The sequence below is a fragment of the Lagopus muta genome, chromosome 20 (genome assembly GCF_023343835.1).
Source record: "Lagopus muta isolate bLagMut1 chromosome 20, bLagMut1 primary, whole genome shotgun sequence".
Classification (NCBI taxonomy): domain Eukaryota; kingdom Metazoa; phylum Chordata; class Aves; order Galliformes; family Phasianidae; genus Lagopus; species Lagopus muta.
Genome location: NC_064452.1, coordinates 4,813,416 through 4,834,877, shown reverse-complemented (window position 1 = coordinate 4,834,877; position 21,462 = coordinate 4,813,416). Strand labels below are relative to the sequence as shown.

Here is a 21,462-nt window from a genome sequence, read left to right as displayed (position 1 = left end):
CAGGGTGGTTGGGTTGGGGGGGACCTCAGAGCCAAGCCATGCCATAGGCTGGGTGCCCTCCCAGCACATCGAGCTGCTCAGGGCTCCATCCAGCCTAACCTTGCTATCCCCATGCCCGTAAAGCTGTGGCTTCTCATGGGGTTTTGGCCCAAGCAGCCTCATTTTAAGTGGGGAAAATTGAGTGGTCCCATCCCGCTGACTTCATGGCGCAGCACCAGGTCTGCAGTGATGCTCCTTCAGTAGGGTTTCCAACGTGGGAACTCCTAAATCACTGTTCAACAAAACCTGGGGGTTTCTACAGCCTGTGTCATAGAATCACAGAACGGTTTGAGTTGGAAGGGACCCCCAAAGGCCATCTGGTCCCACTGCCTGCAATGCACAAGGACATCCACAGCTCCATCAGTGCTCAGAGCCCTCCATTCTGATCCTGGGGGTCTGCAGGGATGGGCACCACTCCCTCTCCAGGTACATCTTGTATGCTTCATTGCATGGCTTGCCTTGATGTGCCTGGAGCAGTGAAAGGTAGCTTTTATCTCATGACAGCAGTAAAAGATGCAGCTCACGAGGAAGTGTTGGTATTGAGGGAAGTGTAGCACAGCTCTGCAAGACAGAGCCAAACCCTATTGAGGTCTAACAGGGCTCTCCACCTTTCTCATGGTATGGAAATGAATTACAGCGGTTGGCCTTTGGGGTTTTAACACAGCTCTGCAGCCATTTGGGTATGGAGGAGGGCTGCCCTTTATTCATCAGCACAACGAACTGCGTGTGTGTTTGTGGACAGGATGCAAAGGAGGCACAAAGGATGCAAAGCTGCTGCAGGCTTACCTCTGCTACAGCTGCAAGATGCCCCATAGCATCTTCCACACTGCTTGCCCAGGTGTTGTGTGCTCAGCTCCAGCACTGCTCCAGCCCAGCAGCAGCGTGGAGGAGGCTGCGTGCAGTTTGTGGCTGGAAAGCAGCACCTTGCACCCGGAGCAGCTCTGAAGCTGTTGCTGTGGCCATGCAAGCTCATTCCTCCCAGGTATTTCTTGAGATATCCGTGTGCTGCAGCCGGTGAGCGTTGCTCGTTCGCTGCCGTCCTTATCTAGAAGCTATAATCCATGCCCGAAAAGAAAGGAAGATAAGGAGTGACTGAATATTGGAGAGGAGCTGCTGGCAGGAGCATGGCGAGTGCATGGAAGGGGGCTGAGAGGTGATACCGGGGGTGCGTTTCGGGGGTTGTGATGGGAGTGGAGCAGCCCTGGAGCTGTGCCTCCCTTTGGAGGTCCCTCTGAGGAACCCCCCCCCGGTGCCAACCCCAGCTCTGCAGGGCGAGAAGAAGAGGAGGAGGAGGCGGAGGAGGAGGAAGGAAGAGCCCCGTCCGGCTCCAGCTTCCTCCGCAAGCCCTGCCTCGGTGCTCGGTGCCCGCCCCCGGCCCTCCCCCGGCTCTCCCCGCCGCACGCACCCCCGCAGCAGCCCGAGCGGAGCCGCTTCCCCGGGGGGAGCCCCGTGCAACAGTTGCCCCGCATCGCGGCCGGGAGAGCCCTTTCAGCGCCAGGAGGAGGAGAACGGAAAGACTCCGAGAGGCGGGGGAGAACCGCACGGAACCGCCGCAGCGCTGAGCACCGCCGCCGCCCGATACCGGGGCAGGAGCCCCGCAGAACCCCGCTCACACCGCGCCGGAGGGATGGAGCTGAGCGGCGGGGACGTGGGGCGGTTCCGCACCGCCGGGCTCCGCCGTTCTCTCTTCCGACTACAAGAGAGGAGCAGCCCCGCCGCCGGGCACCCACCGCCCTGCTGAGCTGCGGGGCTCCGAGCCCCGTCCTCAATCCCGAACCCTTCGTGCACCTTCCAACTCTTCGTGCATCCCCTTTTGCATCCCCCTAAGGCCATTCCTCATTCCCTTTATGTACCTCCCTGGACTCTTGCTTCTCCTTAAACCCATTCTTCACCCCCTTTGTGCCTTTCCCTAAATTACTTTTGCATCCCCCTAAATTGGTTCTTCATTCCCTTTGTGCGTCCCCCCCAAACCCCTTGTACTCTCCTCCCATCCCCTACTTCAACCCCTTGTGCACTCCGTAAGCCCCTTTTGTAACCCCTTTCACATCTCGCACTCCTCCTATATCCCTGTGTGTCCTTAAACCCCTTCTGCATCCCCTTTGTTCATTCCCCCAAACCCTTTGTGCATCCCCACATCCCCTTCTGCCGCTTTCTCTGCACTCCTAAACCCCTTCTCCATCCCCCTTTCTTCACCCTGAGACCCCTTGTGCACAACCCCATCCCCTTCTGCATCCTGCTGCGTGCACCCAAACCCTCTGTGCATCCCCTGCATCCCTTTCTGCAACCCCCTATGCCCTCATAACCCAAGGGGTTCATCCTCTCTGTGTCCCCCCCTTCCCCCCCCCCCCCCCCCGCACCCTGCCCTGTGCTGGCCAGCTCCAGGCTCCCACCTTTGCATGCAGCCCGAAGGCTGTGGGATCAGCACACCATGGGCACCAAGCAGACCAAGGGCTGCCAGCCAGGCAGTGCTGGGGAGAGCCCCCCAGCCCATCACCGCAAGAAAACATCCCCCAGGGAAAGGGGTGACTTCCTCGCCTCGCTGGTGGTGAAATCGGGTGAGAAGTTTGGGAAGGGGGCCGGCAACCTCCCCCCATACCATCGGAGGATCTGCATGATCCAGGACATGCTGGGGCTGGTGAAGCAGGGCAAGCAGGAGGAGGCCACCGAGCTGCTCAGGCACCTGCGGCAGGTGAGGACGCACGGGTTTCTCCAGGGGGGGCTGCCTGCTTGGGGTGGGGAGAAGTTGATTTAGGGTCACCCTCCTGGCTGCATTTTTTCTCCTTCCCTTTGCTGCTTGTGCTGATCTGGGCTTTGCAGCACAGCCCACTCGGGGAGGTTCCCACCCAACTTTCCAAAAGTTCTCTGGTTTGAAGCAGCTCTGCAGAGCTCGGAGGCAATCAGAGCCAGCAGCATTGGAGAATCAGCTTTTTTCTTCCAGGCTTAGCAATGCCAACAGTTGGCAGTTGGCTTTTTTAGTGCGTTCTTTTCAATGCGTCGCTCGGTGGAGTTTTGCTTGCGTTGGCTGGGGCTGGTGGGAGCAGGGGGTGAATTGCTCAGAGCCTGAGACCTTTCCCCTTGGAATCCTGCTTGAGCTGGGCGTCAGCTGAGGAGCAGCACTACAGAAAGTTGATTTGAGCAAACAGAGCAGCGGTGCACTGCGTCCAACAAATGGCCATGTAACCATTTCTGCTGATAGAAGGCGATAACGAGACCCAAGCGCTGGGCTCTGGGGCATGCTGAGCTTTGAAAAACTGCACTTTTTGCATGCAAACAGACAGCAGACTGAGCCACATTTCTCTCTGCTCTGATCCCCAGGGCTCAGCACAACCTGTTCTACCAGCTGGGGAGCGCTCTGCTCTTTGCTGGGCATCAGGAGCAGCTCCCAGCCCTGTGGCTCTGCTCTGTGTCAGCCTGTCCACATCAAGCACAGCTGCTCCAGGGTCCCATGTGGTTCTTGTTTTAGTGTTGCTGCTTTGCTTTTTTGCATTTTTTCACCCCATTTTCTGGTCCTGTTAACTTTTTTGCAAGTAGTTCTAGATGACCTGATTTAGTGGTTGGCAACCCTATGGCAGAGGGTTGGAGCTGGATGATATTTAAGATCCCTTCTAAACTAAAGCCATTCTCTTCAGTTTCTGTTCCACATGTCACTGAGCTCACATCCCTGACCCCATCACCTGCCCCACCCTGAGGCACATTTCCATTCACTGCATCCTAGTGGTATCCATGACTTAATGCCGGCCTTGGGGCAGCCCAGCTGGGAAACCCAAGTGGTTTCAGCTCTTTTTGTGTCCCTTATGGGAATGGCTCTGAACCTCACTGCTGGTTTAGGATGAATGTGCCCTCGCCTCATTTGGTAGCAGCTCCATGCCCTAAAGTTCCATCACCTCATCCATACCAAAGCTTCATCCTAGAATGGTGCTAATTTTAGAGGGTGTTTGTATCACGCCTGCCTCCCCTCACAAGAAATAATCTCTGTGCCTGTGAAATAGATGACTTACTCTATATTCTCTCTGCTTCAGGTCCAGGTTTTTCCCATTGTCTGTCTAGGGAAAAAAAAAAAAAGGAGTCTCTAGCTAGAAATCCATTGAAAAATGGCAGCAACAAACCTGTTAGAGTCAGATCAGTCTTTGTGCATGAGCAGTTCTGAAGAGCTCCCACTGATAAAATAGATCTTAAAGTGTCAAAATAGGGAACGCTCTGTCCTAGATACTATAATAGAGCACATTGTAATGAGGCAGTATTATTCCTCGCCTCCAGGTAGCAGCTGTGGGATGCCCCGCTGAGCAGATCCCGGTGCTGTGGGCTGTTTTGGGCTGCCTCTGGCTGTGGGGATGCTGATGAAGCTGTGAAATTGGGGCTTTTCCAGCAAACCGAGTGACTTAGTGCTCTCAATTGCATTGAGACTGTTGTTTTAGGTCACTGGGAGCCTTTCCAATTGATTTCATCAAGATTTGAAGTGAGCTCAGCCTGCTAACGTGGGGGCAGGTGGCAGCGTCCCTGCCTCCTGGAGGTGCTCCATCCTTGGGTTGAGTGGGATGAGTATGCTGGCAGGCAGCAGATTTTTGGTTTTTTTTGACTGAACTCCTTGCCCCATCCATGGGCTGCAAGAAGAGGCTTGTGGGAACCCCTCCTGCCTGCCAGCCCCCCCAAAATTGGATCCAATGATCAGCAAGATGGCAGGGCATTGAAACCCTGCTTATGGCCACCTTGCCCACAGCAAGTGGGGTCCCTTCCAACACAAGCCATTCTGTGCTCCTTTTGCTCAGTCTGATATCTTGATGGTTTCTTTTCTGGAGATCCCTCTTGTTATTTCCTCTGTGCTGGTAATGCTGTCATCTCCTTGGAGCCTGCAGGTCTACCCTGACCCCAAGCTGCAGAATTAAAATCCCCTCCCCGACAAGCACTGTCCTCTGCGCTCTTTTGATGATGCGTGTTTTCTTGTAAGCCCTCCTCCTGTGCTCCACATAGTTTGCTTTTGGCAGTTAAATGCAGCTCGGGAGAAGTGGAAATACATTGGAACACTTTCATTGCAGTGAGGCCAACGCTTGGGGTGCAATGGCCACAAGAACCTCCCAGTCACTGGGATGGGGCCGCTGGTTTCTCATGGTGATAATCCTTCTGCTGGATCTAGTTTCTCTGCTGCAAGGCGCCTTCCTAGATTTACCCGTTGGCATCCTTTACTCAATAGGATGGGGAGGCCCTGGCACTGCTGCCTGGAGCTGTGGGTGCCCCATCCCTGGAGGTGCACAGTGTCACGGATGGGGCCATGGGCAGCCTGTGCTGCTGGGGGACAACCAGCCCAAGGCTGATCAGAACAGGGTGGGTTTTGAGGTCCCTTTCAACCTCATTCATTCTATGAGCTTCTCTGGTTTCCCATAGGCAATTTTTAGAGGGAGATGGTGAGAACTGGGTCAGTGGAGGTGTCAGCACTTGGGAAAACCTTGAGTCCACTCTCACCCATCACCCTAACCCCAACAGCTCACACAGGTGGGAGAACTGTGCTGGTGGATGGCTGTGCCCATCACCCATTGCGGGAAATGATGGGCTTTTGCACTACACAGAGCATCGCTTTGTGCTTTTTCTCTTTTTTGAAGCCCTCTTGGGTTTCGGTGGTTAAAGCAGCCAAGCACTGTCAGTATATTAAATTCTGGGAGTGTCTCTCCTGCTGGGGAGAGGATTTGTAAAACAAAGCATGTTTTCCTCCTCTCGGCTGCCAAACGGATCATTTTCCCAAGCGAAGTGGTGAGGCGCTTCCCAGCACATTACGTCTCACTCGAGGAATTTGCCATTGGTTTTGGCTCAGCTCACTACTCTCATCAGGGCTCAGCCGTCACCTGTGTGGGGCACAGAGGGGCTGGGAGTGAAATAAAAGGGGAGAACCGGGCAAAGCATCCCCGAAAAGCATCAGGAGGGAGAAGATGGATGGAAGCCTAATTGCAAGGTCTGAGGTGTGGCAAAGCTTCGTGAGTTGGGAGGTGGCTTCTTGCTGGCACTGCAGCGGTCGTGGGTTGCAAAGGGTTTGGGGAGAGGGACCAGAGACCCCAGAAGCTTTGGTCTGGAGGAATGAGATTGGGCTAAATGTGGTCTGAGCCCTTCGCCTGCCCTGGGGCTTTAGGTCTCTGCAGGATTTGGTGCACTGGGGGAAGGCAGCAATGCTGGGGTTGGAGATAGCAGCCTTCCTTGGAGCAGGGCACGGGTGGCTTCAGAGCTCTGTTTCAGCTGTGTGTTTACTGTTGTTTGTTCTAAGTGGTGTTTTTCTACTTAATTAGTCCCTCCCCATCTGTTTTTTGGTTGCACTTCAGAGCTCTGCTCTTGGCTTGCAGAGGGAAGCTGGCAGAGAAGCACATTGGGATTGCTTGTGGTAGGTCAGATTGTTCCCAGGTTATTTCCTTCCCCAATTGCCTTTTGGGGAGGCAGATGCTGTTGTGTAGTATAGCTGTGTGTGATGAACTGGTCGTGATTGTTAGGTGCTGGCAGGATGAAAGAGGTGATTTTCAGTGCCTTCTCTTCTAAGATTCAAACCAGCTGCCCTAAAGATGCCCCAAACGCTTTTACACCAGCCTTGAAGCATGACTTCAGCCCCGTAGGTGCCACAATTGGTTGAATATATCCACTTAGATGTGCCATGCCTACTCATGTGCTAGGCCTGGGGACCATCCATTCTGCAGCCCCTGCTGTCAGACCCCAGCAGCATCACTACTGCCCCAGGAGTGCTGAGCACTGAGGACAGGAGGAGGAAGTTGGCAGCACTGGGCTGGAGACACTGTCACCAATGGCTGTGACATAGAGAGGTGGAAATTGGGCAACAGAGCCTGAGAGGCCCCAGAGCTCCACACCGCTGCTTGGTTTCCTCTGGTCCCAGCTGCTGATGAAAGCAGTGCTCCCTGCAGTTATTTTTAACCCTTAGGTTGCTGGAAGCATTGACAGCAGATGATGACAGCTCTGGTCTCCTTGCTGTGCTCTGCTGCAAGCTGCTCACTTGCACTGTCCTTTCTCTGCTTCTTTGCTTCCCATCGTGGTTCCTTCTGTTCTCTTCCCTTTCCCTATGGAATGTGTGGGTGGATGCGCCCTGCTGTCTGCTCGGCATCTGAACAGCCCTGGTTTAATTAAAGCCCTCCGAGGGGGCTCCTACTGCTTGTCCTAAGAAAAATGTGGGATTCTGAGATGCAGGGATGGAGGGAGGGCAGATGCGGTGCACTCACTGCTGGTTCAGTCCCAAAACTCCCTGTGCCTCCAGCAAGATCAGGAAGCGCGTGCACAGAAATCAGGGTGTTGGGGGATGCATTAATGCAACGCATGCAGTGCACCCAGGCAGGCTCCATTTGCTGCAAAGACATTATGAGGAGAACCCAGGCAAACCCTGGACGAATCTCCTCCTTGCTCAGCTGGTAGAGACCCTGGGTCAGCGTTTCCAGAGGAGTTTTAGGTTGAATATTAGGAACAACTCAAAAAGAGAGGTGCTGTGGTTGCACAGCTGCCCAGGGAAGTGGGGGAATCCTCTTCCCTGGAGGTGTTCCAGAGCCATAGGGATGTGGCACTGAGGGATGTGGTCAGTGTGCATGGTGGGGGTAGGCTGGGGTTGGATGTGGGCCTGGTTTTAAGGGTAGGATTGTTTGGTTATTCTTTAAGCAAGAGGATGTTTTCCCATTTGGTTATAAAAGGTGTATTCTACTGGGAGCAATGTGATGCTTCTTTCCCCATGCAGGCAGATGGCAGCTGTGTGATGAGTTGTGCATAGCATTGTTCTGGTGAGGAGTGGTGGACTTGGGGTTTACGTGACTGATTGTTGGCTTTTATGTTCTGTTTGCAACTCAAGTTACGTGGAGGTGAAAACTAGGGATTGAAACAGCATTTAAATGGGATTTGATCTGATAGAATCTCAATGTGTGATAAGTATTTCAGGCAAACACTGACTGTGGCTTGCCCTCATAGAATCATTCAGGTTGGAAAAGACCTCTCAGGTCCCCACATCCAATCCCATCATGCCCACTGATCACATCCCTCAGTGCCACATCTCTGTTTCTTTCAGGGATGGTAATCCCTCCACCTCCCTGGGCAGGCTCTTCAATTGCTTGTTTGAAATGCATGGTTTAGAGTAAATGGCATTTTCACTCAACAGTAGATATGTGTATGTAAAAATATATATGCATGTTTGGGTACAAGGCTCCCAGTTCTGAGTGGTGCAGATTGAAATGTTGAAGGGTCCTTTTGGGAAACTGGGAGGCTTTGAGAGCACTCTATGAAAAGTGGGGTTAATCTGCTGCAGCTTTCACCTCCACCATCGCCTTCCCAGTCAGCGTGCCTCTTATCTCAGGCTGTTTTCAGAGAAACCTTCATCTCAGCAGACAGAATCACTGCCTTGTTATGGGGGTCATTACCAGCCTGTGTAATGAGAATTACAGCCTGCCTGCCTGGTAAACTGAGTAGAGGGCTGCGTTAGTACAGCTTGTCCATGCAGGAAAGCTTTGGAGAGGAATTAAGAGCATTCAGCACGGCTTACTGCAGGTGTTATGCTGTGCCTGCTGCCATTGCCTTCTCTCTATTGCAGGGAGCTGGGCTGTGTTTTCCATCCTCTCTTCAGTTGAAAGCGATGCTTATAATCCAAATGCAGAATGCTTTTCAATGTGTTCAGTATCAGGAGCAGAGCATCCCCAGGCTGAGTGATCCAAGCAGGTTGCAAGTATTGCTCATGGCACAGAGCTCGTGTTGCAGTGGGTCTGGAAAAGACCCTGACCCAGCACTTGTTGGATGAATGTCCCTGGGTGTTCTGTTCCTGCCTATAGCAGCTCTGCTGGGCTGTGAGATCACAGAGTCATTAAGGTTGGAAAGGACCATTAAGACGATCTGGTCCAACCCCAACCCATGCCCACCATGCCCCTCGGTGCCACGAGTGATTGAGACTGATGAGTTGACTCCTGCCAGGCTGCCTTGTGCTGCAGGATATGAGGTTGCTCTGGGTTCTAGGATTGCTCTAAACATCCTGAGTGCATTGATCTGGGATTGCAATGTCAATGCAATGCCCAACGCTGTCATTCCCTGCTCCTTTGTAGGCAGTAGCTGCTTTCATTGCAGCGTTGTGCTACGTGGCACTGTTCACTCAGTGGCAGGCTGCTTTCCCTCCCACCCTGTATCTGCAGAGGGAATTTGGGGCAGCCCAGCTGCACCCACGCATCCTCCCCCGCTCAGCAGACAGCAGCAGCTCAGCTGAGATTAATGCCCTGAAACGTGGTGAGGAATCTCTGTGTGTGTTGCTGTCATCTCGTCCCATCAGCTGCTGTTCTCCACAAACACACAGAAAGAAATATGCAAAACTCCTCTCCTGAAAGCCATTTTGTGTTTTGTTGTTGTTGTTGTTGTTGTTGTTTTTGTTTTTTGTTTTTAATTCCCTTTTGGTGTTTCTGCACTGTGTAAATCAAATGAATTCTGTAAGAAGGACTCATGTTTGCTCGCACCTCCCTGCAGCAATGGTGCTGGAGCAAAGCTATGGAAACCTGCATTGACCCCAAAGGGATTAAACACTCCTGGGGCAGGAGAGTCCCAGGGCATTTTGCATTCCTTGATTTCAGGGGAGCAGTGACACCACACTACTGTGCTTGCAGATTTCTCCACCCCCAGCAGCTTGTCATCTTTCTTATTTACATTTACAGCATCCTAAAAAATGCTGCAAAAACTTTGGTGTAATTGGACGTGAAGGATTAAAATGCCATTTATATGACATGGGCGTTCTTGCAAGCAGCCAAAACCTCACCTCCAGCTTCTGGACAATGGTTGCACTGTGAGGGCTTTTATCCCTGTGCTTTGCTCCTGCATTCCTGAAGCAAATAACCACTGCTGTGCCACGTGCCTGCATGCCAGAGGCACTGAGTACAGCTTTCCATGCTCTCACTGGGGACAACAGCAATGGGGACAGCATCAACAGGGACAGCACTGCTGGGGAACTGCTGGGCTGGGTGTGAGGTGCTTAGAACAAGTCATAGAATCATCAAAGTTGGAAAAGACCTCCAAGATCACCACGTCCAACTGTCAGCCCTTCACCACCATGCTCGCTAACCGTGTCCCTAAATAGGCAGGAGATGGGCTGGATGTGCTATGAGGTCCCTCCCAACCCAACCATTTCGTGGTCCCCTGGTGGTGGTTACTCACATCTCAGCGTGGACCTAATGATGAGGTCACGTCCCATTTACCATTGGCTGTTCATGGCCAATGGAGATGTTTCAGCCCAAGGTCGTGGTCGTCCTGATGGGAGCAGTGAGGGAAGGCTCAGCCGGTGCTGGGGCCGTGCAGTGAGCTCATCCTGGCTCTGCTCCTGCTCAACTCGTTGTCTTGCATCAAGTTTCAGTGCTTATTCAGCCCTGCTGTTGTATCTGGAAAGCACTGTGAAGGAGTTGATCCCATATCCTGAAGGCTTCTCGGGTTCTTCTTCCTCTTGTTGTTAACTTCAGGAAAAGCTGGCAGTCAGAACTATTAGTGTTGGCTATTTTGGAGTTGGAAAGTAAATGTTCCCGGCTTCTACCGCCGGGGATGTGGTGGGAGTTGGGAGCTGAAGGCTTTGTTCTAGCACCTGTGGTAACATCCCTCAGCCACAGCATCTCGTGGGTCTGGTTGGGTGCCCAGGATGGCTCAGCCACCCACAGGACAGGATGGTATCAGGTTCTCCCTTGCTCCTAGGGTAGTGTAAGGTTATGGGGATCAGAGCCCACGGCATGGAGGCTGAGGGCTTTGCCTTCCCCACGGGGAGTGTGTGCGTAGTGTGTCCTTCTGGTCCTCTTTTTGCACCCAAGCAATGGTGATTGGGTAGAAGGGAATTTGCAACAGAGCTGCAAGAACCAAAAGCCTGTGTTGAAACTGAATGTCAAAGCAGAAATATTTGCTTTTTTTTTTTTTTTTTGGTCAGGGGAAACTTTGACATTTCTTAGTGCCCTCCCAAGGGGACAGCAGCTCCTACCCCATGGGAAAGACCCAAAGGCTTCACATGGAGGTTTGGGGAGGAGGAATTAGCAATGCAAGAAATGCGTGTGAAGGGGAAATCACGCAGTGCTGTGGTCCTCTTAGGGAGAACCAACAGGCTGCAGAGAGAAACCACAGGAGAGGAGCCCCAGGGCCGGGTGCTGTCATGCTGAGCTGGGAAAAGTGAAATGTATATTAATATATTGTTAATTTTCCATTGACCGTGGGCGGAGTGAAAACAAAGCACTGGATCGCTACCAATACTGAGCGATCTGGGAAGCCTCCTCTCGTCGTTCCCATGAAGATGGGATGGCACATGATATATATTATTTTGGGTGGTGACGTTAGGAGTGCCAGCCCTGCATGTGAATAACGACCTCCCTGGTTGTCCTCCCTGCTCTGCAACTGCTCCGTGCTCTTGTTTATCAGGGTTTATTGCTGGGAAGTTCAACCTGACCACATCCTGCTGAGCTCCTTAGGTGGCCTGGGCTGATCTTCAGGGTGTCTCCATATAAATACCCAGCAGTACAGTTACCCTGATTGTTATGCGAGGCACAGATTGTTCCACCATACAAGGGTGTTATATATTAATGTACCGGTGCTTTGAATCTCATTACAAGAATCTGCTTTATTAATGGACTTTGTCCATGCTTGAGATTAACCATGATGCTGGATTTGCAAATGAAAGAACTGAAATTCATGTTGTCCGTATTAATTATGTGTGCTCTTGGCAAGCCCTTAGAAGTTGAGGAAACCATTTATTCTATTTCTGTTGCTCTGTCCTAGGTAAGAAAATGAGTCGGTGCTGTGGGATTTGCCTGTTTTGCTCCACTGCTGTTCTACCTGATGGGAAGAACATTGGGTAGAACGTTCAGAACTCAGAAGGATCTGATCTCAATTCCAGGTCCCTCTCTCTGAGCATTGCTTTCAATGGCTTCCCTTGAAGAGCCTTCTCTGGGCATGATCTGTGTTGAAGAATAAGCAATACTCATTTTTACTAAAGCCTGTATCAATAGGATTGATAGGGAACCTACTGATGCATAGCATTGGACTGGATAATCTCTAGAGGTCCCTTCCATCCCCTATGATTCTGTGATCCTGGGAGGATTTGGGGGTTTGTTTTAGCACCTAACTGCTTTGGAGGATCCCAGAGCAATTGTCAAAGCATTTGTATAGTCCTCCACCACTGAAATTTGGTCCCTTTGAAGTACAGCTTGCATTTATTGAACGGTAACAATACATCCCTCAGTAGCTAATGCAATAATAATCAACTTAAGGCTTGGAAGTGAAACCAGGTTTTAGATAGCTGTTATTGGATTGCAAGCCCCTATTATATGTGCAGGAAGGGATTGTTTTCTTCTGGGCACTAGAGAAGGTCCAATAGGCCCACAGTGACATGGTAATATTGATGCTGTAGATTCAGTGCAAGGTGCAGGAGACTTTGGGCACAATGTGGGGACAATGCAGGGCAAGTGAGGCTGACTTTCCTGCAGGTTGATCCAAAGAAATCCAGCTTCTCCCAGTGTCTTCTTTGTGGTCCCAGCTGGGCAACCCTGACAGCAGCTGTGTAACATCTGGCTCAGCTGCAGGCCATCTGTCCTGGTATCTGTCCATCTGCTGCCACGTGGGGTGTCCTGCAGCCAGGTCCTGCTCCTTCCCCAGATCCTTTCCCTGACATCGATTCCCCAAAATTTCTGGGAACTTGATTACCATTGAGATTTTTGCCCCTTTCCCATTGTCAGAGGAAACTGGCTGATGTTTGGGGCTCCTTAGGGAAGACAGAGAGGTGAAAGGATGGGCAGACAGCAGGCACTCATCCTGGCTGTGGGATGGATCATTACTGAGGTTGGACGACTCTCATTGGTCATAGCATGTGCTGTCATTTCCAATGGGGAAGGCATGCGAGGGTGAATGCTGCTCTGTGGGGAAGGGCTAGCTGTGTGCCCACACGGTGGAAGTTATGAAGAGAGTGATTCCTCCCCATCTGTCATCTCTATCTTCTGCTTGGAACCCTCTTCCCTTTTCTGTAAATACTTATTACAAAGACATGTGAGTATTCAGTGCATATGAAGACAACAACTGCATACGTAAATGGAAGTCTTGAGTGCCTGTAGGGCATCTCTTGTCCCCTCCCAAACACGGAAGGTGTTTGAGCTCCTGCTTGCCTCCAGCAAAACAGGGGGGACCTAATGGAACCTAAAAACCTCACTGATCCTGGTGAATGGCCTGCTGCAAAACAGCTGGGGCTGCTCTTGGACGGAGTTGAGCTGCACATTTCCTGGGCTGGAAAACAAAGGTGAGAGCAGCACGAGTGGGATATTCCTGCTCTGGTTGCATGAACTGTCTCAGATAAGCTAATTAGAAGGGCTTTTCTTGGCGGCTAACTGATAGAGACAGCCACATCCAGGGGCTGACTCAGCCCAGCTGCTCGGAACTGGGTGAATCATCAGCTTAACACGAGCTGGCAGCAGATCGGGGCGATGTGACGCGGCTGCATCCTCACCTGGCAGGAGATGAGATGCATCCCATCCTCCAGCTCTGTTTTCCAGCTGAGATCTCAGAGCTTTTTGCCAGGGAGGAGAAGTCTGGTCTTGCACAAGGTCAGCCGCTGCCCCGTGTTATAGACTTAAGTTATTTGGAGTTGCCTTCCCCGAGTGAAGTTTCTAAGCTTTTGGAGACTGGGATCCCACTGTACACCAAGATGGGATGGGCAACCGAGGCCATCCATCCTCATTAGATATCCACAGGCACTTTCCTGAAAAAGCCTGTGAGCTGTGGTCTGGCCAAACTCCAACTGGGATAATTACATTTGCCTCGCAGTTTAAAATAAATGCGGCACATTCTTCAGCAAATCTCTTGTTCACAGCTGTTTATTATTGGGATGGCGGCATCATATCTCTGCCCATTAATCCGTCTCTCCTCCTTTCCAAACTTGCAGCCTCCTGGAGGGGGGTTGAGCTGCCACTATTTATTATTGGAGTCAATCTGCCAAGCAAATGTTTACTTCCTCCCTTAAACATTGACTCTTCTCTAAACGTACCCTCACTTGAGGTTGGATGAGCAATCATTGGTTCCCAACCAAAGTTTGTTCTCCTAAGCAGAAAATATCCACGCACTTAAACTCCAGTTTTGCACCAGTCCTGCAGGTTACAAACAGATTTGCAGCACCCTTCTCTACGGGGATGGTTATGGGGTGAACGGGGTTGACGCAGGTGCTGGTCCCCATTCATTCTCCCCCTACAAAACAGCCCTACAGCCTTTGTGCAGTCCATCTCCCATGCCCATCTCCAGTCCAGCCTTGCTGATGCCCACCTCATGCAGTCATTTCCCCTGGATAACTTGCTGAGGACGATGGATTGCATGCAGCATTAATCCTTCTTTTCCTCCACACTCACTGCTTGTTTATAATACAACCTCTCTGCTCAGCAATTCATTACACTCGTGGTGGAGATAAGGCCCAGTGTTGGAAGGGGTGCTTGCCAAAATAGCAGCTCTGGGGCTATTTATGAGCAGCAGTGATAGCAGGAGCTCTGGGCGGTGTTTTGCACAGTAACCTCATTTGGGCACCCACTAACTGCATTCCCTTTGAGTTAATAAAGGCAGCAACCGAGCAGCACGCCTTATCTCACGACTTCTTGCATGGACCAGCTGAATTTTCCTCTAATTGTGATTCAATTTGCAGTGATCGATGGTTTAATAAGAGAAAAACATGCTTGGTTTCCAGTGCTTATGGCTGCTGGTGGCCCAGGGAGCATCCCACGGTGCTGGGTTGTGGAGCTCTGAGAGCTGACTGCTGTGCTGCAGTTCCTGGCAGGCAGAAGGAGGGGAACAGCAAGGTGTTGTGCCCAGAGATAGGGAAAGATAAATGAGGCTTATGGCTCCCAGATGCCTCGCTTGCATTTATTTTGCCTTTTTCATGGGGAAAACGGCATTGCTCATGTAGTGTTTGCCTGGTGAAAGCAATGGTGAGTTCCGAGTTTGGGTTTTGGGCAGTGGTTTGGGTTCCTTCTTGGTGGTTGCTTGCCAAAGGGGAGAACCAGGTCTGCTGGATTTCCAACATAACTGGGTTCTGGTGGTGCCTTTTGTCGCTGTGCCCAGGAATTTTCCTTTGCTGTATGCTTTGGAAGGAGGAATTGTTTCTTCCTGTTGCACTTAGGAGTTAAATTCCTACTTTCATCGCTAGGGACTGAAGGCATCTTGGCTTTCTCTTGGCCTCCTAAAGGATGAAATAAGTCATAGACTCTGTAGGAAGGGCATGGGTGAGGTAGGATGAGCTGAGCAGGGCTGTGCTTTCAGCCAGGATCTAAACCTGGACATCAGCACAGGGCTGTTGGGTGTGCATGGGCAAGGCACTGAACTCTCCTTCCATGGGAGTACCAGGGATGTAGATATCCCCTCTCCTGTCACAAACCATCTCAGCCCTGTGCCTGTATTTGGGCGTATGCTAGGAAAACACCCCTCCAGCCAAAACTCAGACAGCTGTAGTCTTATTGGATGCCAGATACCACTGTTTTTCACCCATATACCCTTACAACTTGAAAGCTGCTCTTGCTGTCCAGGTAAGGATCCTCTGGGGAAAGGGAACGTGCTGTAAAAAGCCCTATGATTGGAGCCAGATGCTGGGCGTGTTCTCCCAAGTTCACAATCTGCGATTTGCTGACAGCAGAGCTGGTGCTAAGTTATTAAATTGCAGATGAGCTCATCGCTTGGCCTCGGACGAGTTTCAGCCTTGAGTGGCTTTAAAATATTACATGTGGTGGGAAGAGACAGTGCTGGTGTGGCAGAGAGATTTAGGGAGCAGCTGAGAAAGACATCTGCACATAAGGAATGCGTATGGGGAGGGAGGAGGGGATGCTCCATGTGAAAGCCGTGAGCTCTCCCAGGAGAGAGAAATGCTCAGATTGGTTGGTTCTATGTTTTAATCTTAGCTGAAAACTGTCAGCCTTCTGTGATGTTCAAAGGGAAGTGGCTAGATGCTAAGCCTGGTGTGATCCTGAAAGATCCCAGTGTGTTGAAAACAACGTGTGGGATTACTGCTGCCTAGCCCCAAAGTCAGCCCCTATGGTAGTTTTATTTGCACATCCATCTCTGACCTGGTATTTGCTCAGTCATATTATCATTAGGGATGGAAAAGACCTCTAAGATCCCCAAGTCCAACCTACATTACTACGAGGATGGGCTGGAAGAGTTGGCTTTGGGGGTCCCCCTGCTCTACGCATCCAACCCTATTGCTCTTGTATGGGTAAAGGCTGCATCTCTACTGTGAGGCTTCTTGGGGAGCTGTTCAGGTCTTGGGGTATCAGGAAAGACCTCGTTGGAATGTGCATTCATTCGAGTGCAGTTCTACTCCCTGATTTTGAAGAGCAAAACACTGTGGAAATGGAATACTTGAAGCAAATGGAATACACTATATATAACCCTTCCTCTCCTTGTCCCTGTGCACTAATGTCTTTCACAGAATGATGAGTTCTCTGCCAAAATTCCTCAAATTATTATGTCTAAAGATTGAGAATCGGAGAAAATAGCCTTAGAGGGGCCCTCAAGTGGTCTGACCCTCCCCAGGGCAGCATTAGCTCCATCTGAACTGTTCCTGACACATCCCTGCCTCCACCCTTCCCAGCCTGCTCCAGTGCTTCATCACCCCACAGCTCCTGAGTTTATCTTTCTGCTTCCCCTTCTGCAAATTTAGGCTCATTCCTCCCTCCTTGTGGTTTAACAGGCATGGTGAGGATGGGTTGGTGTTTGGATTTGATGTTATTAGAGGTCTTTTCCATTCTCAGTGATTCTATAATGATCAGTGCAGGGGAATTTAAGATCCATTCTAGTAATTGGCTTTGGAGTTGTGTCTAATGTTGCTTCTGTACCCTGTCTCTGCAGGATTTAGGAATGGAGTCGACCTCTCTGGATGATGTCCTCTACCGATATGCCAGCTTTCGGAACCTGGTTGATCCAATCACTCATGACCTCATCATCAGCCTCGCTAGGTACATCCACTGCCCCAAGCCGGTAGGTAACACAGCACTGTCACAGCCCACAGCTGCTGGCTTGGAAAATGTCTCCACTGGGTGCATAAGGCTTTGCCAAGTGCCTTAGTGCAGAAGGCATCCTCCTTAATTCAGTGCTGATGGGTCTTTGGTCAGAGAAGATGTGCTCAGGCATTGTGGTTTCACTGCAGGATAGTGAGTTTTCCAGGTACTGTAGTGACATTACCCTTATGTGAGTCCTTTGGGTCTTGGTACTTGGTTTTGCAAGTTATCTCTGCTTTCTTTTACTCATTTCTGTGCTAGAGAACTTGTCCTGTTGGGAACAATTTCTGCCTTGCAAGGACACCAGATCCTTCCTCACCCTTGTGCAATATTTATCGTGACCCCAAATGACAAAGAGAGTCCTTGGCTGTCTTGCAAGGATGGGTTTCTGAACAAGCCCAGTTTGTGGGCTGCTGGTTGGGCTCTGCCATAAGCACAGCCCCACACAGATGGGAGCTTTCAAACCCCTCAGCCCCATTTGCTCCCTGGCAGCAATAGCAGTGTTTGGGCTTTTGGAAATCCCATGCTGGCTCGCTTCTCTTCTATGATAAATGTGGCTCTGCGTCGTGGCTGCTGGCTGTTAGGATAATTAGGGTTTTTCTCTCTCCCCAGGCTTTCCTTTTAAATAAGCAATATTGTCAGTGTCTGATCCAGAAAACAGCGTAGGCTTAAGAGTGTTACAAGATGTCTGATTGCTCAGAACGCAATGGATAATGGGGAGAGGGGAGGAGGGAAGACCAGCAGCTGCCAGACATGATTGCAGGAGACACTGCAGATCCGGGGGTTTAATCTCCCATCCTCAATCCCCCACGTGTAAATTTAGGAGGATGGCACAACTCTCCTAGAACGATGTGCAGTGTCCCGGCGATGTGTCATGCATCAAATTGTGTTTAAAAGAAATGATGTGAGCTGTAGGAAGAGGCTGAGGGATGCTTTCTGCTAAGCGTGGAGGAGGAGTTAGGGGCGTCCTGGTGGGGCGTCTGGCATTCCAATAGCTTCTGTAGAGTTGTGGGGACAGCTGGGGGGACAACAGAACAAGATCCAGCCCAGCATGGGGACCGCCCTGTGCACCCCAGGTGTTGTCCCAGTGCTTCTGGAGGGACTGTGTGTCTCTCTGCATGAGCTCATCAGCCTCTGAATTTCTGCCAGGAACACACATGTTGTACTCTGTATCCCAAGCGCATGCTTTATTTGTAAGCTGTTTTTTGGAAAGGACCATCCTTAGGATGCATGGGTCTTAGCTGGACCTGCAGCATGGCCTCTTTCATTTTCTGTAAAATCCATGAGGTTTACTCACTGCTATTCCTTGTGGGCGTTTCACACCTCTACTGAAAAATGGGGGAAACTGATTTTAAACACATTTAAATGGCAGCCCATGCAGCACTGGATCTCTTCTTCTGCATGGGATGCTTCTCGCTGAATGCACGTGGTCCTCATCCCCTGATTTTCTGTCTGTCCCCCAACAGGCTGCATGCCTTCACCACCTGGGCTGTTTTCCAGCCCTTTGACTCGAGACTTCTTGCTCTTCCTATATTTCTTTGGCAGAGATTTGGCAGCCTCACACGAGAGCAAGGGAACATGGGGCCAGGAGCCAAAGGTATCCATAACACCCCCTGGCACAAATATACATACATCCTAGATCTCCTATACATGTGTATAGGGTGAGGCAGCTGTGAACTTGCCCACAGGGAGGTGGGAAGCTTGGACTCATGCAGACCCCAATGCTCAGCCTCTATTTATACCACCTTAGCTTAAAGGTGACCCCTTGGCCTCTCCTCCCGGCTAAAACAAAAATGGAATGGGTTTTTCCAAGCTCTGGGTAAACACGTTCTGCTTTGCATGGCCAAGAAAAGTTGGCCTGGGCTTTCTGACGTGGCTGAGCAACTCCTGCTTCCAGCAAGCAAATTCAAACCAGGAGCGAGGGGAAATGCTCAGCCTAGACTGGGGGAGGCTGGAGAGCTCAAACATGGAAACCCTTTGGGTTTGCTCTCGTAGGGATGGCCATGTGTTTGAAGCATGGGCTGGGATCTGCCCACTTGTGAGATCTCTGAGGTGCTGGAGCTTGGGTGACTTTTGTTAGAGGAACACCAGCTTTCTTCTGGAACCTGGAGGTCAAGGACTGGATTTGCTCAGTCCTCTATTGCAGATGAATGACATAATTTGACTGACGTTTGCATACAATCAAAGACATTTGAAACTAGTGTTTCCTTCCCCACAGCCTTGACCTCGGAGCTGTGTATTTTATCTTGCAGTTTCTCTTTCTCCCAGCACCGTGGCAATGAGCCAGAGCAATGCTTGGGGAGTGCATTTCTGCTGCCCTGGGCACAGCCCACAGCCAAGCCATTGCCAAACCCCCAGTGGATTCAAGAGGTGATTGCAGCACTATGGTGCAATGTCTGTCTGTCCAGGGTCATGCTCTGAATGGAGGACATGCTCTGAATGGGAACAAAGAGTGGTGGGAACGCCACAGGGCATGGGTTACTCAATGCCCCAAATCTTCCTTACACCCAGTTAGGTTTTTTCCTGGCAGAGGAGCTGAAAACACACATGTGCAAGGAGGAAAGGGCCCTAGCAAAAAAAAAAAAAAAAAAAAGAAAAAAAGAAAAAATTCAGCTCTTTTTGCCAACAGGAATATCTGGCCATAAACTACTGGAAAATTAAAGCGGTTTCTTTTTTTCCACAGACAGTAGCCATACGTATGGATGACTGATGACTGTGATAGTGAGTGAGTCAGGCTTTCCCCTGCTTGAGGACTTGTTGGACGTGGGATGAGCACCGAGCAGGGCTTGAGGGGGAACAGACAGTGAGGCCTTGGGGGACAGCTGCTTTTCCCCTTGCTGCCTTGGTGCAGTGGTTCCTCTGGCTCTTACAGCTGCTGGGGGGAAGCTGGAGTAAATGCAAGATGAAGTGCTGGCTTTGCTTATCCCTGTCCCATGGCTGGCCTTGCAAGAAGACATTTTTGCCCATGCTGGTGCCAAGGGCTGGCAAAGCAGCTGAGCAAAACCTATTCCCGACCCAGCTTTGCCTGGCTGCTCCTCTGCAAGCCCATTGAGAAGAGAGGTGAGAAATTGAACCCCATTTGTAGGGTGTTGGATATGGACAAACAGGTCAGCATGAAAACGGGGTCTTGTTTCTCCTCACTGAAAACAGGGAGGTGATGGGCTGAGATGGGAAGCAGGATGGGATTTGCTTGTGTAGGGCCTGATAGAGTGAAGATCTCTTTTCTTGTGCACTTTGTGTCATTTGAGAATCCATGGGTCCCTGGCTCAGATTTCCTGTGTGAGCTCTAAATCGATCAGGTTTGCAGTGTGGGTTTGATTATACGGATCATCACCCATGAAAGCAAGAAAAAGTGCATAAAGAAGTAGCAGTTATCACGACCTGATTGGAATGGTCTATTTCATCTTCAGCCCTGGGGTATAAGGATTTGACTTACAGATGATGTTGGGTTTTGATGCCCTGCATTTTTAAAGCGTGTTATTTCTGATGGAGCCGTGCTGAAAGTAATATGAGCATCTTTCCTCTAATTTACAGCACTGTGTGCTGTGACACGTGGGTGAGTGTGTATTAACAAACTCAGCTTATATGGAGTGAATATAGCTGGAATACCGTGACCATCAAAACGAAGCTCATAACCCAACTCCTCCACCACCCCTGTTGGTATTTGCTCTTGAGTTCAAATTGTCTGACAAGTTTCTGACAGCACACTAATTTTTGTAGTAGGATAAGCTACTAAAAGCGGTGACCCATCGACCTGTAAATCCCCCAAATATCTGTTATAAAAGCAAAGAGAATCCAGTTAAGTCAATTGTATTCTGTGTTAATGGCTTAGGTTTTCTTTTTTGTCAGTTTTGCTCCAAGTCTGAAGATCACTTTATGGGTATTTAAAACATCTGCAATACATTAAAATATCCTGCAGCGTGAAACTGGCTGAGAAGCTCAGGCTCTGCTAACAACTCTGGTTCTATCTCGATTTAAAGGGCTGTGCCCTCTGCTCTTTATAAAAAGAGAGATGTTCTCGAAAGCCTTTGTGCACAAGCTAAAGCTGAGCAGAGTGCCTTGGAAACATGAGAAAATTGCACAGAAGGCAATTGCACTTTGCAATTATTTTACCATCAAGGCTAAATGTGAATAATGGTGAGGTCTAGATGGGCTGTGATGGCACCAATGCCAGCAAATTTGCTGGGGAAGATTGTGATTTATTTTTTTTTTAATATGGAATGGGGTGCAGAGAAAGAGGCAATATCCCTCGCTCTTTCTTACCTTTCCCTATGGAAGTCAGAAACCCAGATACAGACTTCTGCACACGATGGCTATTCAGTGTGTTCAGTGTAGGAGAGCCAGGGGAAACCCATCCACATGTGGTGTTTCCAGCAACAGGAAGAATTCCCCTGAATTTAAAAGCTCTGATTCATTTGTGGAACTGGGCAAAGGCCCGGCAGCACGTGCA

General features: G+C 50.5%; 1 protein-coding gene across 1 annotated transcript in view; it reads left to right on the top strand.

Annotated features, from left to right (window-relative positions):
• Nucleotides 1-2,398: 2,398 nt before the first annotated feature.
• LRRC75A (leucine rich repeat containing 75A) overlaps nt 2,399-21,462 on the top strand; it is a 46,202-nt gene continuing 27,138 nt past the window's right edge. The window contains exons 1-2 of the mRNA XM_048966590.1: nt 2,399-2,728; nt 16,864-16,992. Of these exons, the coding sequence (XP_048822547.1) occupies nt 2,468-2,728; nt 16,864-16,992 (390 nt within the window). The 5' untranslated portion in view covers nt 2,399-2,467. The remainder of the gene's footprint in view (nt 2,729-16,863; nt 16,993-21,462) is intronic.